This window comes from Canis lupus, chromosome 4, assembly GCF_003254725.2.
Source record: "Canis lupus dingo isolate Sandy chromosome 4, ASM325472v2, whole genome shotgun sequence".
Taxonomy (NCBI): domain Eukaryota; kingdom Metazoa; phylum Chordata; class Mammalia; order Carnivora; family Canidae; genus Canis; species Canis lupus.
This window is the reverse complement of record NC_064246.1, coordinates 27203658-27222148: the sequence shown is the minus strand read 5'-3', so window position 1 is coordinate 27222148 and position 18491 is coordinate 27203658. Positions and strand designations below refer to the sequence as shown.

General features: G+C 40.9%; 1 protein-coding gene across 19 annotated transcripts in view; it reads left to right on the top strand.

Moving 5' to 3' along the window:
* The window catches only part of KCNMA1 (potassium calcium-activated channel subfamily M alpha 1), a 717863-nt gene extending 708885 nt beyond the window's left edge, over positions 1-8978 (top strand). For 6 of the 19 annotated variants that reach the window (XM_049109051.1, XM_049109052.1, XM_049109053.1 and 3 more), the window contains one exon: positions 1399-8978. In XM_049109051.1, coding sequence (XP_048965008.1) covers positions 1399-1553 — 155 coding nt within the window. In that variant the 3' untranslated portion in view covers positions 1554-8978. The remainder of the gene's footprint in view (positions 1-1398) is intronic. The other 13 variants (XM_035714876.2, XM_049109057.1, XM_025435317.3 and 10 more) reach the window with 3 other exon arrangements.
* Positions 8979-18491: the final 9513 nt, after the last annotated feature.

Genomic DNA, 18491 nt, shown 5'->3' with positions numbered 1-18491 from the left:
GGCAACGGAGTACGCCTCGAGGAGACACAAGCAGAGCGGTTGTGAAGCTGATCGCAGATGCTGAATTTATAGATCATTAGCCTATCAGACAGACAGACAGACAGACGCGCGCGCGCGCGCACACACACACACACACACACACAAGCCAGGTGTCAAGCCAGGTGAGCAATTTTTGTGAACGTATCAGTCCAGGACCGCTGACAAGGCAGTTGTGACTTGTTCTGATAGCAGAAAAGAGGCCATTGTCTCTAGAGCAGTGGGTGTGCCTGGAAGCTTTTCCCCTTTTTCTCTCCTTTTCCTAAGCCACTAATACGATTCCCAAATTAGAATGTCCTATTTGCCCAGTCTATTCATGTCTGTATACGAGGCCGATTACCCAGAAAGTTTCAATCCTAGAAAAAAGGCAGGGGCAAGGCCTGAGCCCTGTAAAATAGCACTTAAGTGCAGAGAGGATGCTAGGCCCTTTCCTTGCCCCCCCTTAACTCACCCCCCCCCCCCCAACGCTCTGACTCAGCCTTCTCTCTCAGGCAACTCTGTATTTAGGGTGGAAATGAAATGCCAAGACTTTGTCGAGCTCCCTTGTCAACAGCTTGGGTTATGATAGTCGGTTAAGATACTGCCACTGGGAATTCTTTTCATAACTTTCTACCAACACAGAGTTTTCTTTCTTGAAATAAAAACCATCTCAAAATCGTCTTAAAATATTGGTTACTGTTCTGATTTTTAGTCTCATTGCCCAGCAAAATCTGTGGGCTTAAGACCCTCAAAAATGGCTGCCAAAAAAAAAAAAAAAGAAAAGAAAAGAAAGAAACAAAGAAACAAACAAAGAAAGAAAAACAAAGAAGAGTGGTATATTGAGATACAACCAAGTGTGTCTGTTATAAAAAAAAAAAAAGAAAAAAAAAAAGCCAAGTACAGGTTGGGAGGAGGAGATCCTGCATAAGACGCTAGATCGCTGGCTCTGTGTCAGGGACAATGTCCCTCACGTTCCACTCAAATCAGTGAACACGCAAGTCTCTCTTCAGGCACAGTGTTCACACCTAATATTTGGTATATTCAGCATCTCCTTCCTACCAAAGCTTTCCAGGCCACTAAAGGAACCCCAGAGAGCATTGCTGGAGTTCCTCTTCCAACCACTCTTTGTTTTGAGAGGTCCACCTACGGGGCTTCCAAGGCCCATGGGTGCATTGGTCATCACTTGTCACAGGCAGCAGAGCTGCCCCAGGTCCTGTGGTTCTCCCTACACTGCACTATCTCTTAGCAACTATTCACTGTCAGCTTCTATCGATTACATTTTTGCTTTTTTTTTTTTTTCAATGAACTTTCCAAAGGCTTTACCCTAGGACTAATTAAGCTTCTCATTTCTCCTTCTTGTTCTCTATCCGTTTTGCCCTTTAGCAGAAAAGAAATGGTTTACAGATGAACCGGATAATGCCTATCCCAGAAACATTCAAATCAAGCCCATGAGTACCCACATGGCTAACCAGATCAACCAATATAAATCCACAAGCAGCTTGATTCCACCAATCAGAGAAGTTGAAGATGAATGTTGACTCCCAGGAGACCAGAACTATTTTTTTAAAGCCTGACAAACTTCATAAATGGTGATGTGACTTTTCTTCCTCTTACATGCTGAATCACTGGTGGAAACGTTAGGATAAGCGAGAATTGCAAGAAAAATAAAGTAGACAGATCTTTCTCTTTGTCTGCCTTGAATATTGCTTCCATGTATTTTGGAAAAGAAAATGATTTCATTTATAAATGAACGTACTAAAATAGTCATGTATAGCCTCTAGCATTTTAAATTATTTTTATTTATTAGAAAGAAAATATATTTTTTCTTTTTTTCTCATTGTCAGATATCTTCCCTATATCTCAACAATGCAAAATCAAAATGAGTAAGTGGCCAGACTCCTTAATGCGTATTTCTCTTCTTTTTCTCTTTTCCTTTGAGGAGAATGATGGTCACCACCACAGTTAATTGTAATGAAGGGAAATGGATTATTAAAACAATTTTAAAATGGTCCAATGATGTAAACATGTATTTTAGTAAATTCATAAAAGAAGACAAAAGGGGGCAGGTGAATTTCCTGGATGGGTGTGTATTTTAGCTACATCGACACCAGCTCTTAATAAATGGAAACTTATTTATTTTCTCAGTTGAAAGTCATATTTTTGTAGTTTTAGTTTTCATTCTGTTTTTCTCACCCTTTTGTTCGTATATTTAAAGGGAAGACCTTCTTGCAGCTTTTCTACAATTGCCAGATCAGGTTTATCCAGCCAACTAACGATGCCAGGAGGGTTGTGAGCACGCCTGGGACGTGAAAGTTGAGGACCAGATGCGCACAAGATACTGCTCTGTTTGTTGTTCTAATGGTGGGGACTCCTCCATGCTGTTATGCTTCTCATTTCCTATGTCCAAACCACCCACGCAAGCACAGTAATTTCAACTCTGTAAGGGTCTGGTGGACTTTTCTCCCCACTCCCCAGGTCTCAGAGCTTTTAGCCTGAAAGTTTGTAAACACCAGTGGATAGTTTCACTTAGCAATAGGATATGATAATGCATTCGTTCTTCTCACTGAGTTTTTGTTTAAAAGCCAGAAAATTTTCACGGTCAAGGAGACTACTTTTGCCCAGATTTTATTTTTTTCAGGCTTTCCTTTAGTTGCTGGGACAAAACACACAAACTTGCTGCAACGGTGTAAAACATAATAACGACAACAGCAAAACAATGAATGCCCTCAATACAGACTATTAGAAAAGTCCTTTGAAAATGACCAGCAGTGAAATCAAATGTCTCAGCCACTTCCAACTGTGCTTAAAGATTTTTCTAGCCATCAGACACAATTACCAAGTCTCAGAGCTCTGCTGTGGCTTGCATGCTCGGTGTACAGTCGTCCTGGCAACTGTTACGTTCCAAACGATTTAGCAAATCTTTCAACTTCAAAAATGATCAATCTTTTATACAGTCATCAGGGTCTATGGAGAAGCATGGATGTGATAGTGATTTTTCTTTTCTTTGAAAATGTAAACTGTGGACACTTGAAGAAACCAAACTTACCAAAATACCCCTCAAAGTCCCATGATATCTATTCCATTAATTCTTTAGGCCATGACCCTGTGGCACTTAGTATATTAGTGCAAATCAAATCAGAGCCACGCAATGAAATCACCATGAAAACATACGTCCACTAAATACTCCAATTACCAGTGTAGGCAAAATGAGCTTCCACCTCTGTCTACTTCCTGCAGAGCCAATGTAGTTGTGCTTCCGCCTTGTAGGCGCCGTCCTGAAGTGACTTGTCAGACTGTGGTTACCCTGTTGTCACATTTTGTAGAAGTAGCTCTATAAAAGTATTGTGAATATAATGTATGTCCAATTGGATTGTTTAAAAACTACTTATAACCAATCACTAGTCTACACAGCAGACTAAAATGACGTCAGCAGTCTATATTCAGGCTTATGAACATTTCCTGGTTTCCAACAGAAGTAAATCGGGTTTGTGGGGTGAATCCCTTGTTAGGATTTCACAACTTTCTTGAAAGCTAGGCCTTCTTCTACATAATGATTTTGCATTGGGGTCACCTTAGTACATTCACATCAATCCACGCTCTTCTTTCCTTCATGAACCCTGGTGGACTCTTCTTCACTCTTCTTCCCGATAACCATTTCCAAATTTGTTGGAACTGTTTAGTAACCTTGGCAGGCGATGGTGGCCACCTAAATGATCTTCCCTTAGATAAACAGTGTCCTGTGCCTCTCAAACCCATCTTTCCATACTAAGTCAGTCTGAAACAGAAGTATAAACTCCATGACCACCATGGCCAGAGATTTAAATCTAAACTTTTCTTTTTTCTTTTCTCTTTCCTCCTTTCCATTTCAGTATTGTTGATAGATAACTTCTTTTTTTCTTTTGATCAAACAACTAAGACAGTTTCCTATAACAAAGTGCTACTCCCAAAACTAATTGGCAGGAATCTATTTTCCTCTATGGGAGAGGACCGAGCTCATGCTGTTTTGATAACGAATTCAATAACAATTCAACAATAAATTGTTCTGAGACAGAAAATAAAAATAAGCTTTTTTTTTTTTGACGAAGTATGCAAAATGATTGGTTGGTAGCTCCTTTGGCAAAAACTGGTGCTGGGTAAGTTAAAAGTGATGTGAGAACAAGGTTGTAAGACCACAGAAAGGCTCAAGCCAATCCTAGAGCTTCCTGATTAGTTTCTATGTGTTGATCTCTCTGGCTGGGAAGAGGTCATCATTTTACCCCACTGTGATAGACCAGTACCCATATTTCTGACTAAATTAAACTTAAACCAATGATGGTCATCATTGGTACCATCTGTCTTGAAAGACTCTGATCTCCTATCCCATTTTAGGGTTCCAGGAAAGCCCTTATCCAAACTAAAGACTCTTGGGTGCTTTGGGAATCAAAGACTCATCAAGACAGTATTTAAAAATCAGAAAGCACCTATTTACAAAGACATCATCACCACCATAATCTTTCTTATTAAGAAAACTTTTACTTTTATCCAGGCAATTATATATTTCAAAATATCACCTTGAACCAATATAAAATACTTTACATATAAATGTGACTAAGGCATGTTGGGGAACACCCAGAGCTCTTTCCTTCCAAAGCTTGGGTTACCTTATGATGTATTTTGTACAAAATTTAATTGAAGACTTAAAACAACAGAGAATTAGAACTATTTGGTTAGGGTACAAAAAGGGGGAAACTGAAAAAGCAGAAGAAAATTGGGGATTATTTTCATGCTGAAAGTCAAAGAGTGCAACTTCCTTACTGGTGGTTTAATATGAGCATTCAAGAGGTATATCTGCAAATAACTAGCTATGCACTTTGAGAATGTTCCTGAAACCCTCGGAATCCCAAGGACCTCATTTGTAAATGAGAATGATTCACCTAAATGGTCCTAAGGTGTCTTTCAGATCTGGGAGGACATAAGCTAGGTTAGGAGTAGGGGCGTGGGAATAGTCATTGGAAGCAATCTTCTCCTGTGCTGGGATGATGGTTCTCTTGCTGCAGCATCCAAGTGATACTCCTGAGAGTGGTGTGCAGTTTCTGTCCTGGGCCCGTGAAAGCTAGGTTCATGCCTCTGCTTTGCACTTTGGAGTCTCCCTAGGTTCAAAATGCAATTTCAAAATTCAGGTTCTCTTGGGTCACATTGGGTCAGATTTTTCTGTGTGTTCCTATGGTGTACGTCTCCATCTCAGCCCTGTCTGCCCTTTTTCTTGGCTCCAAGCTCAGTTCCAGTCAATCCCTTCATCTCTAACCCAGATCTCCACTTTTCAATATGTAGTTAGAGTCTCCTGACTCCCAGATTCCTGACATTTTTCCTCATTTTTATTTCCACAGGTGGATCTGGGCTTTAGGAAGCAACTTGTCTAACTTCTCACTTCATTTCCTGTCCTGTTTATTTGATTTCCTTTCTTCCATTAGTACACTCTTTCTTCATTACTTACATTCCTATCTAATTTTGATCTATCATTCTTCATTTTCAATGAAAACCTCAGTAAAGAAAGAAAGGAAGGAAAGAACAAAAGGAGGAAGAGAGGTATGAAGAGGGAGAAAAAAAGAATACCAAACCAATTGATTTGAATGTGAGCCTACTGTTAGGAGACCAAGCAAATCCATTCAACTTGGACATAGTGTTCCATTGCAGAACCTGTCCATTATCTCTTCTGTCCCTGTGGTCTGCCTATTCTCTATCCTGTTCCTCTTTGTGGCTTTTGGAATGGTGGTAAAACAACTGTGGTCCTTCAAAGAGACTTTACTATTTAGGCCTTGCCTCAGCCTCTTTAAAAAGCAAAGGGAGCTGAGATTTCACTTATAACTTATCTGGCAAATTTCCTTTCTGCCCCTCCCCTACTCACTTTATGTTCCCAAAGTGCATTCATTTTTCTATCCAACAGAGATGATATGGCACTTTAATCCATGGTCATATAAAGTGGTGATACGACCTTTTGGGTTTATTAATGAGAGAGTAGTAATTAAAAACAATTTCCAGCCAGTTTGTATGAGCATGGCCATATTGTTTTCTTAAGTGAAGCCTGCTGTAGTTGCTTGTTGCCCATGCGATACCAGTTGTTCTTTTTATTTTTTTTAATTGCCATAAAATAAGACAGTTCAGAGGATACTTTTATCCTTAATTTTATTTCCCAAGGAACTACAGAGCCTAATTGGCCATTGCTCTGGCAAGCTCACTTGGAACACATGAGGGAAACGAGCCTGTGTACCCTGACACAACCACCTTTTAGCAGAACACCAGTTAGAGGCTGCATTATACCACAGCCTCATGTGGTTAGATTGAGGGGAGGAATGTTGAGTTAGACTCTCTATACCAAATCTTCCCTTTTTGCCTCATTTTTTGAGAAAGGACCTGAGACTTAAGTATGTAAAGAAAAGCCAAGCCAGGAATGCATCTAGGAGCTAGGAAGAAAGAACAAAAACAAAATGATATAAGCAGCAGTTTCAAGTACCATCATCCAGGTACAAGTATGTGGTGGCAAGAGTTAGTGCTTTGGGTGGAAAAGAAGGAGAGGTTGCATTGAATTATATCTGTTGGGAAGAATACAGAGTGATATAGTGCTTGATGGGCTTTGGAGGTATTTCAATGGGAAATAGATGGCTATAGAAAAATATAGAGAATGAAGGTTTTCCAGGAAGAGGCGACTTAATGGGCCATGGCTCATTGGTGGGAATGTGATTTCAATACATAAGGCCATTTTGTCTCTGGTGACACAATCCTGCAGGGGAGCTGAAGAAATCTAAGATGAGACCTTAGGAAATAAACCGTCTTAAGAGGCAAGCCAAGAGGTTGAGACTTGATTTAGAAAGCCATGGAAAGCCACTAAAAGTTTTAAACAGAGTGATGAAACCAGTGCCTGTGCATTTTTTAGGTTGAAAGTTTTGAGATGTCAGTTTCTCCTGGAAGTCATCAGGAGCGCATGTGCAAAGCTAGACGTTTTTCTTAGCAGCATGGAGTTCTCAAGGGTGCACTTTCCAAGTCTAAAATAGCATAGGAAGCACCTATCTTCCTCAGATACATGTCATGGATCATACTTGTTATAGAAGTTTAGTTGTAAGGACTGGTGTGTGGATTAGGTGTTGGGGCAATGACTGGTTCTGGAAACTGTTCTTATGAAAGAAACAGTGACTATGGTCCCCAAGGGAAGAACCACGTGGAGGATTGGGAAAGAAGAAAGGAAGACAGGAAGGGGAGCCAGCAAATGCGGGCACCAGAGCAATGTTGTATTAGATTCATTCAGAGTAGAAGAAGCTGAGAGCTTTCCATAAGTGAAGGCCTTGCAGGCAAAAGGAGCGCACAAGTAGATCTGGGAAGAGGCTTCCAGCAATCCCTGTGGATTTGGAAGTCAGGCCCACAGAGGTACTTGTGAAGTACGGAGCGTGACTGAGTCTTCCAAAGGAGGAAGCATAGGTCGGGAAGGCCATCTGGCCTAAATGACTCTTAGAAGGCTACAGCCATATTTATCGGTGCTAGAAGGAACACCGTAAGTAGATACTCTTGGTATAGGAGATCTAGGTTACTCCAGAACTAGGAAAATGTCAAGCAAGAGAGGGAAACTCTGAGAAAGAAAGGATGAGGCATTTATGAGGTTGGAGATGAAGGGTACCGGAGATGATGACTCCTCAGTAAAAGCACTCACTTGATAAGGGCAAGAACTTTGCTTATTTGTCTTTATCCCCCGGGCCTGTCATGAGTCCTGGCTCAGGCTGGGCAATCAGTTGGCTGCTATGTGTTACTTTGGATGCCATGGGAAATGCAGGGTCGGCAGGACTTCTAGGCTACCGACATCTTCCTGGAGAAGGATTCAAAAGAGGTGCTGGGCCTCTTCTTTCCTCTACCTGTTCATGTCACCCCATTAGTCTTCCCCTACCCGCCCCCCAAACAATGCACACACTGGAAGCTTCAGTTTCAGCATTCTTAAAACAAATATGACAATCACTTTGCTTTGGTGGCTTTTCTGGACAGGCAGCAGGAGGAGAGAGGCTTTTTTTTGGCCCATTGAAAACAGACTCTAATTTCTAGGTAGATTTTAAGTTTAAAAAGTTTTCCTTTGGCCTGTTTATCCCCTTCTATCCAACAGAAGGACATCTGTGCTGCTTCTCCTCCACCCAGCTATTCAGTAGAACAGGGACAAACGTGACACCAAAGCTCTCCAGTGGGCCTGCCTTAGGAAGCATTACCGGGCTGGCTGTTCAGAATCGTAGATGAGAAAGTACACACGGCACTGACACACGCCTGCCAGAGCAAAGCAGAGCTTTCCTCACACGGGATTCAGGGTCAAAGTGAGAGGCAGCCAGCAGAGAAGGGATCCCTGCCAACAAGGTTGACAGAGCCCCACTTCCACGCTAAACCAAAGCCCTGCTGCCCCAGAGCGGCGTGTTCCCTTTCCCTTCCTTCCGCTAAGTACGGCTTGAGACACATTTGACCAGAACTGCAACATTTCAGACATAAACCAAACTCGGCCTGGAACTCCTAATTAAAAATGTTCCATTCCCAGGTGGCACAATCGCATCCTGCCTAAGACTTCTGGCCCACATCCCACCACCCAGATGCTGAAAAGAAACCTTTCCCCACTTTTACACCCAGACCTGCACTCGGTGTTTCTTCAGTGGACAAAGAAAAAAAAAAGTACACTTACACAGAGGTCAGCCTACATGTTCATGAAGGAAAAAGAGCGTGGCTTATTCATCCGTCTTTCAAACTTTTGATTGTCGGCATTCTGATTATGATTAATTACTCTGACTGACCAGGATGGGAGGGGAGGATAAATGCTGGTGCTCTGAAATGATCTACCCAACTCCGTCATCTGTAACAACCAGTGATAACTCTCTTGTCTTGTAAAAAGGGTTTGTACATAACTTGTACATGGTTTCATTTTGTATTTTTCGCAGATTAAAAATTTATGTATTTGTGTTCTAAAACAACGGGTGTTCTTTGTGTTTCTGTAGTACTCGTGTCTTGCGGGGGGTGGGGTGGGGGTGGGGGCTTGAGGGGGGTGGGCGGTGGTGGTGGCAAGGTCCCTGCATCCCTGTAGGACAGCTGAGCTCTCTCTGATGAAGGCAAAGTTCATCAGAGACATGGGCTTGCCTTTCCATTGCCCTTCCAGCTCCAAGTGCAAATAGACCCCTACAGGTGCAAGGAGACCGTCAGTGGGCACTAGCTCAAGTCTACAATGGACAGTGGATGAGAGAGAGAACTGCTGTCATTAGCTGTGGGGCCCGGGAACCCTTCAGGGCCACACCATGGCCAGAGGGACCACATGCTCCTGCAGAGGTCTCCTGCATGCAAGCCCCTAAGGACCTAGGCAGCCTTCAAACTGGCCCTTCGACAGCTGAATCCTTCTCTCCTCAGCCACCTGCTCCCAAGCTGGCTACACCTTTTTGACATCTGCACCGTGAAGTGATGTTCATTCCTCCTGCATTTCGATGATCCAAGCCCAGGACAACCTCCTGAAGTTTTGACTCATCTTGCCCGCACTCACCCCCAATAGGGCAGTAGATGGAACTTTGTCTCAAGACAGAAGAGACCTCTTAAAAATTAGCACTGTGGTTTCAGGGCCATGATTTAAATCTTCTTCAGAATCCTGTGAGTTTGAACTCATTGAGAGAGGCTGGACTCCCAAGGTTAAGGCTGGTCTAACTGGAGAAAGGGAAGGAGCTGAAGAGCCATCCAAATTATATCCACTTATGTATATCACGTATCGGCACTTAATGTATTCTAGGGATTATTTCATTGTTCATCAGTCAAATATCTACCAAATAGCTAGTATGTTCACATTCCTCTACTGGGAGCTGGGGATACAACAGTGAGTAACACCATGATCCTGGTCTCCAGTCTGGGAAGGTGTGGAATCAACAGATAAATAGGCAATAATCCTGTATTAAAAATTGATCAAGAGGGGTAAGCACGATATGCCATTGGGAGCACATAAGAGGCACTCAGCCATTTGAAAAACAATCTACCAGTGGATTGCTACTTTCAAAACCAAATCCCTGTTCCACCTAAGCCAACACCAACCTAAACCAGAACTCATTCATGGGGTCAGGAAGAGCAGGTTTACCTATTAGGATGTGCCAGTTCCTGCCAGTCTTTGAGCTTCGGTTTCTAGACTTGCCTTCTCCAATATTTGCTAACAAATCTGAATGTTGTTGGGAAGAGTGTAATTGCAGAGCATATGGTCCCCATTAGTTAGGCAAACTCCACTGCCAAATTCGGCTCCAAGGAAGGAGTCTGCATAAAAGATGAAGTATTAGGAAAAGATCGACAGTGACAGAGAAAGCAAATAAAAGTGATGAGACAGTGAGTTACAAAATAGCGGGCTCAGCACACGCAGCACAATGAACGTGGAACATATTTTTCTATTTGTTGCAAAAACAATATATGTGAATTTGTGCTAAAATCTCCCTGTAGCAAAAATCAAAGTAGACCATTCACCAGAATCAATGTTAACTGCTTTGCAATGTCAGATAAGATAGATTCTGGCTGGGAGAAAAACTGGGGGGAACAGAACAGACAGTGGGCAAAAGAAATAAAGCATGAACGATATCAAAATGTAAATACAAGCATAGGCACTATTTTAAATGTTAATGGACCGGGCCTTTTAGAGAAGAAACAGGATCTCATGCTTACTAACCTTTCACAGTCAGAGAGTCTGAAACGTAAGCTAAAAATCAGAGATAATAGGTCCCCCAAGACCTGGAAAAGATGTCTGGGCAAGGTGGGAGCGGGGGTGTCGTTGCACTGAAGGCAGTTTCCCTGCCCGGTCCAGCGTCTGCCCATGCCAGAGGAAGCAGGGCAGTGTCTGTGCCCACACCCACCCTGGCGGCATGGCCTGCCCTTTCCAAACTGCTGACGTGGGCCTTTTGTACCCACTGCCCACCTCATGCTCCTTGGTTTTCTATCTGTTCCAGTTATTTCACCCTTACTTAATTTGACTGATTTTCTTAAGAGCTATTTACCGTAATCTGGTCTTTCAAAAATAACCAACTCTATAGCAGCGACAAGGTCTTAAGTCCTTGTTTCTTTGGTTAGCATACTATTTACTTAAATTGCCTACTCCGGGGACAAGTACAGGCATTTAAACCAGCTTGGGACTGCTGGTCACTAGGCTGGTGGAAGCACAAGGAGACCAGCAGAGTAAGGAGCAGGCATAGATGTCAGTGCACCACAGGAAGCAGTGAGCGTGTTCCCAGAGCGACGGAGAGAGAGGATCAGTTAACCCAGCAAGTGGACGAGTCATGCTTGATTACGGGGCCTCCTAACAGAAACGCCTGTAGGTGTCTATCAATGAGGGATGCGTTAAGGGAATTTATTCATCCATTCGGTGGAGTACTAGGCATCCAAGAAGAAGGACGAGGTAGATTTATGTAGGTATATTGGGGTTGGCAAATTCGTCTCTGAGGCCACATGTAACCTACTGCCTGTACTGTAAATAAAGTTTTATTGAAACACAACTATGTCCATTCATTACATATCATCTTTAGCTGATTTCCTGCTGAAACAGCTGTGGTGAGTGATGACAAGAGACTGGATAGTATAGAAAGCCTAAAATATTTATGATCTTACCTTTCACAGAAAAAGTTTGCTGACTTCTGGCCTATATTGCACACAGAGAAAAAATACAATGTATATTAGGATCCAACTTCTGTTAAATGAGTAGGCATGCTTAGATTCATTAAAATTTGTCAAATCAAAAACAGTAATTGTCAAGGAGTGGAGGGGAAATATTACAAGACGTATGAGAAATTTTTGCTTTCACTTTACATGTCTGTTTTGTTTAGGTTTGTGTAGGTTAGGCGTGCATCATTATCATCAGAAAAATGATCCTTAGGATCCTTCTTTCTAGGAAAAAATGAATAATGAAGGACCTAAGGTCACAAAGGATGTAAGTCACTGTACCAGAATGGGAATGAAGTTCTGCTCATTCTGCTCGTTGATATGAATGTTTTTTAAGGGATTTAGTTATTTATAGGAATGCCTTTCTAGGGCTCTGCATCTCACTGTTCCTCATTTCTAAGTGTCCTGTGTACAGCGGGCAAGCGTGAGACTCGGACATTTTCTCTGCTGCTCTGAGTTTGTCACAAGTGTTGAGCTCTCGACCTGCCCAGCTAGCAAGCATGTGTTTTCTCCCACCTTGCTTGTCCAGCACCAGCACAGTGCCCTCTGCACACTCGCAGGAGGAGCTGCAGGACCAGGCTCCTCAAGTCCAGCTCCAAGGCTGCCCTTCTTCATAGGCCTCAACTGGGCAGCACCGGTCTGGATCATGGGCTTTTACTGTTGCACAGTCTTCTTTAATCCAGGCATCTTCCCAAGAAAAGATAATGCCTTTCAGGCCTCTTTTATCCATTAATTAATGAAAATGAGAAGTAACTCAATTATACTAGAACATGCATACTAGTCACACACATTTTAAAGATAAGAGATAGGTAAACAGTGCAAATAGTCCTCTCACCTGGTCTATCTAGTGACCCAGCTCCTCCTTGCAGACAATCATATTTAATAGTTTCTTCTTTATCCTTCTAGAAATAGTTCACACATGTATGAGCATATTCCGAACATAGCATGCTTTATACATATACTTTATATACCTTCTGTGTAGCTTTTTAAAAGGAATATAACATATAGGTTGTTTTTTTATCTGTCCATCAGTCTTTCTTGGGCTATTCAGTAGTCCGTACAAGGAGTAATTTATATAAACTTTCTCCTACCCACGAGCATTTAGGTTGTTTCCAGTGTCTTTTATTTCCACCACCCCACCTCCGCCTCTGTGAACAATCTGTGTACATATCTTTGTGCACAGATACAACAGTGGGATAAATTCCCAGAACTGGAATTGCTCTGTCATTTCTGAAAATATTTTAACTGCATTTTATATTGCCAAATTATTCCCTAAAGAGGATGCCTTAAATCATGTCCTATCACCCATCACTGAGTCCCTGGTTTTCCACACCTTTTTCAATTGGGATGTTACATTAACCAGGGTACTCTTGACTGTAAGTAACAGAGTACCCCACTAAAGGTGGCTAAGACATTACATGGTTACCATCTGATAAAATTCACAGTCCAGAGGAGAGTTTGGTCACAGGTTGGTAGATGCTGTTTTACTGAGACTCTGGGTGTTTTCCCTTTTGTGCCCTACTGCCTCAGCGTACTGAAGGCCACTGTGCTCTCAGTCTGATGGGACTCATCCTATAATAGAGGAAATCTTTTCTAGAGGCACCCTGGACACTGCCCTTCAGATCCCACAGGGCAGGATGGGATCCCATGGCCACACTCAGAATGATAACCAGAAAAGGACTGATAGTTATGTGTTTGACTTAGAGTTTCGTGGCTAAACAGTCGCACTTCATCCATGGCCTTCTTGGAACAATATACCAGTTAGTGATGATCAGAATTAAATATACCATCTTTGTCTTTTGACAAATAGATTTATGATGTTATACATGATATTTTCTCTTTGATGTGAGTGTTTTTAAGTGATTTAGTTATTTATAGGAATGCCTTTTAAATACCGTGTCAGTTAAAATACCTTTCCCAATCTGCGAACTACTTTTCATGTCTGGTATATTTTCTTCTATTACTTTTTCTTCTTACTTCTTCTTACATACTTACTTATATTTTATTGCAATAAAAACACTTCATATGAGATCTATCCTCTTAACAGATTTCTAAGAGTCTAACACAGTATTGCTAATAGTAGGTACCTCTTTTTATAATCCTTCTAATTGGTCATTGGTGTCTTGTTTTTAAGCCTCACATAAACACCTTTTAAACTTCCATTAGGAAGAGTCTATTGGTGATGAACTCTTTTAGTTTTTCTTTGTCTGAAAGGATCTTTATTTTTCACTGATAATTTCTTTTTTTAAATATTTTTTTCTTTATTTATTTATGATAGTCACAGAGAGAGAGAGAGAGGCAGAGACACAGGCAGAGGGAGAAGCAGGCACCATGCACCGGGAGCTCGATGTGGGATTTGATCCTGGGTCTCCAGGATCGCGCCCTGGGCCAAAGGCAGGCGCCAAACTGCTGTGCCACCCAGGGATCCCCTTCACTGATAATTTCAATGATTATTTAGTAAGGAATATAATTCTAGTCTAGTTTAGACAGATTTACTAATCTAATTGTTTCCTTCTTAAGTAATCTGTCTTTTATTTCTGGATACATACAAGATATTATCTTTGTCTTTGGTGTTCTGAAATGTCACAATGAGTGGAATCTTTCAAGTAAAATTTCAAAATTTTTAGGATACATGTATTCATATCCTCTTATTTTCTTTTTAATATCAGGAAAATCTGAAGAGATGCCTTTTTTATTTTGTTATTGGTAATTTGTGACTTTTTTATTTTTTATGGTTAGTGTTATTAGTTTATTAATTTTTTCCAAAGAAACCACTTTTGGTCTGGAATGAGAATAATAATCCCAAAAGGAAATTGTAAAATACAGAGAACAAATACAGTTGCAAATAAATCTAAAGGAGTAAATTTTTTAAAAAGATTTTTCATTTATTTATTCATGAGAGACACAGAGAGAGAGAGAGAGAGAGAGAGAGAGAGGCAGAGACACAGGCAGAGGGAGAAGCAGGCTCCATGCAGGGAGCCCACCACGTGGAACTCGATTCCAGGACTCCAGGATCACGCTCTGGGCTGAAGGCAGCGCTAAACCACTGAGCCATCCCGGCTGCCCTAAAGGAGTAAATTTAAGGAAGGAATTATTGTAAGGAAGGAATTATTATTATTAAAGGAAGCAATAGAAGCTAAGAAAAAATAGGTTAACAATGTAAGAGGAATAGATACAGAGTGGTGATTAGAGTTAAAATATTCAAACTGTTCAGAAGAAGGGCAGAATTATTTCCTGTTCTTAGACATTATTAAGCTTAGTATGTGATGGTAAAATTTAGGAGTAACCATTTAACAGAAGAAACAGTGTATAGAAGTGAGTAGAGAAGTTGAGAAGAGAAGAAAATGCAACAACAAAAAAATCAATCTGAAATCAGCCAGAAAAATTTTTTAAAAGAAACATTTTTTAAAAGAAAAATTTTTTAAAAGCAGCACAATTAAGGTGGTAGGAAGAAGCTGAAATAGATCAATAGACATAAAATGAGCTGAACATATTTGTTAAACATTAGTTAAAACATTGCTAATGGGACTTCCACAGGAGCTGGGTAGAGTTGGAATGCTTTACTTCCCTGGTAGGTTTTCAACCATTATTTATTTGGATGTATTTTTGGCTCATTCCCTCTCTCTCCTTTGTCCAGTAGTTTTATTCCATGTATGTTGGTGAGCTTGCTGGTGTCCCACATTTCTCTGAGATGCTCTTCATTTTTCTTCATTCATTTTTCTCTCTTCTTTATATTGCAAAGTCTCTAACAATTGTCAGGCCTGATATCTATTCTCCCCATTCAAATACACTCTTGGGTCCTTCTGGTAAATATTTCATTTATGTCATTGTACTTATCCACTCCAGAATTTCCATATGGTTCACTCCTTTTTTTTACACATAACTTCTTTATATTTATTAATATTCTCTATTTGTCAAGATATTGTCATCATACCTTCCCTTACTTCTGGAAGCATGGTTTCTTTCAGTTCTTTGAATTTTTTTTTTAAGATTTACTTATTAATTTTTAGAGAGAGAGAAAGAGTGCACAAATTGGGTAGAGGGGAGGGGAGAGAGAGGATCCCAAAGCAGGCTCCACGTGGAGGCCGATGCAAGGTTCCATCTCAGGACCCGAGATCATGACCTGAGCCAAAATCAAGAGTCAGCCACTTAACTGACAGCCACTCAGATACCCTTTTTTGAAAAATTTTAAAAGATTTTATTTATTTATTTGAGAGAGAGAGAGAGAGAGAGAGCATGCACATGCATGAGAGAAAGAGAAAGTGAGAGAGAGAGAGAGAGAGAGAGAGAGAACAGATGTAGAGGGAGAAACAGACTCCCTGCTGAGCAGGGAGCCCCATGTGAGGCTCCATCCCAGGACCCTGAGATCACAACCTGAGCAAAAGGCAGACACTTAAGTACTGAGCCACCCAGGTGCCCCCCTTTATGAATTTTTAATAACTGCTTTGAAGTCTTCGTCTGCTAAGTCCAACATCTTGGCCCTCTCTCACAGGCGCTTCTGTTGTATGGTTCACACATTCTTCTTCCTTTTTATGCCTCATACTTTTTGTTGAAAACTGGACATTTTAGATAATAAATTGTAGCAACTCTGAGTGCCGATTCTTCCTCCCAACAATATCTTGCTATAATTATTACTTTATATAATTTTATATCTTAGAAAGAAGCCAAAAGAAAGAAAAACAAATGTATTTATTGATAGAGTTTTTAGAGTTTGAGGCTTATGAATACAGTCCCTTCTTAGATAATTTTGTTTGATCATTAATTCATTTACCTACTTGCAGAGACTATTTTGGTAGACCTTAGTGCTCCCTGAAGTGTGAAGCTTTGGATATTGCTCATCAGGGGACTCAACCTAATGCATGCTGATGTCACCCTGGGATTGTGGCAATTTTAGCAGGGCTTTATGGCTGCCTCTTTCTCAGTTTCTCTGTTAAGCTGTCTCTCTTGGTATCACACCCAGCTGTTTAGGTTTCCTGAATTGCACACTAATTGCTCTATTGTTTTTTTAATATACCCTAGAGTTTAAATTGCCCCATTGTTTGATCTAATTAAATAAAAGCCTTTGATAGGAGTGGTTTTCGAAAGCAAGTTGTTGAGGTTTGTTTTAACCCTAGGGTGGCTCTACTTAGCTATCTCTTTCTGTTTTTTTCTAGTGAACCAGCTAGCCTACAGTTAGGTGATGCTCTCATGGAGCCACCAGCCCTCTCTTAATTGCTTATCATCAAGAGTACTCTTAGTCTTGAACTTTCCCACATTCTGTTCCAAATAAAGTAAGTTCCCTTGGGGAGAGCTTTGGAGTTAGTTCTTTGTTCTTACAATCTGCTTCTTCAACTGAGCAAAATTCCAAAGCCACTGTTGTGAGGGTATGGATGGAGACAGTGGCTATGCCTCTCTTGAGTGACGCTTCTGCCTCATGAGCATGGTGCTGGGTGGAAGCAGTTGCCCCTGGCATTTTCTTGCTTCCTCAAGCATGGAACTTTTGCTTTACAATCATGCTTAGGCAAGGGTGATCAGAGCAATCAGTACTCTTGACCTAAACCCTCTGCCCTGCAACTTGGGCCTGGTTAAAGGAAGGGAGCCCTTACCTCTTGGTCACACTCACCTGGAAATTGTTCTCTGCTACATGGAGGTGGAAAGGGGAGAACAAACCCTGGTTGCTTGCTCTTGTTGCTGAAACACAGTAGCCCTTCACTGAGAACTGGTGGGACAGTGACCCTTATCTTCTTGACCAAACCCAACTAGAGTAGTGCTTCATCATGTCAAGCTCAGAAAGGAGAGAAGGAAGAGAAAACCATGCCTCTGGTACCACAGATTCCTACTTTTCTTATCAATACTTTGTATTCTTTCTGAAATAAATATTTCTTTCTTTACTAGGAACATATGTCTGAAAACTTTAAATCGTCGTTATTTTCATAATTTTTACCAGTTATAGTTATTTCATTCAGGAGAGGGTCTTCAAGTCTTCTCAGACCTCCACTTAGGACTTCTTCGAGAAGGACTTCTTCAAGATACAAAAAAGTATAAACCATAAGAGAAACAAAAAACATATTTAACTGCATTAAAATTAAGAAATTCTCTTAACTAAAGAGAGTATAGCAACAATAGAAAGATAGGGTACATGTTGGGACACGTTTCTTTTTTTTTTTTTTTAAGATTTTATTTATTTATTTGAGATAGAGAGTGAGAGAGCATGAGTAGGGTGAGGGGCAGAGGGAGAAGCAGACTTCCTGTGGAGCAGGAAAGGGGCTTGATCCTGGGATTCCAGGATCATGAAATGAACCGAAGGCAGACACTTAACCATCTGAGCCACCAAGGTACCCCGGGAGAAGTTTTTTTGAAACAAATGTAGCCAGCAAAGTACAGGTATATAGAATATATAAAGAACTTCCCAAAATGAATAAGAAAGACTATAGTCTGATGAAACAAAATGAACAATAGATATGAATCGACAATTTGTGGAAGAAGAAACGTAAGTGGTAAAAATACTCATAGAAACACTTAACCTAAATAATCATTTGGGTAGTACCAATTAAAACCACAGTGAGGTTTTATACATTAACATCATTATATACTCATCAGATTAATAAGAATTAAAATGTCTTAATTTTCAATGCCCAAATTTTGGATTCCAAATACCACTTTCCACTAAAAGAAGCCAGAACACCTTGGGGGACATGGATGATTCCAGGTGGGGACAAAGATAAATACAAGGTAATACATGGAATATCATGTCACAGTAGGTATCAAGGAAGATATCAAAACTGTCAAAGGCCCTTAGGATCCAATTCAAGAAGGTCCCATCACCCAAAATTGAGAAATCT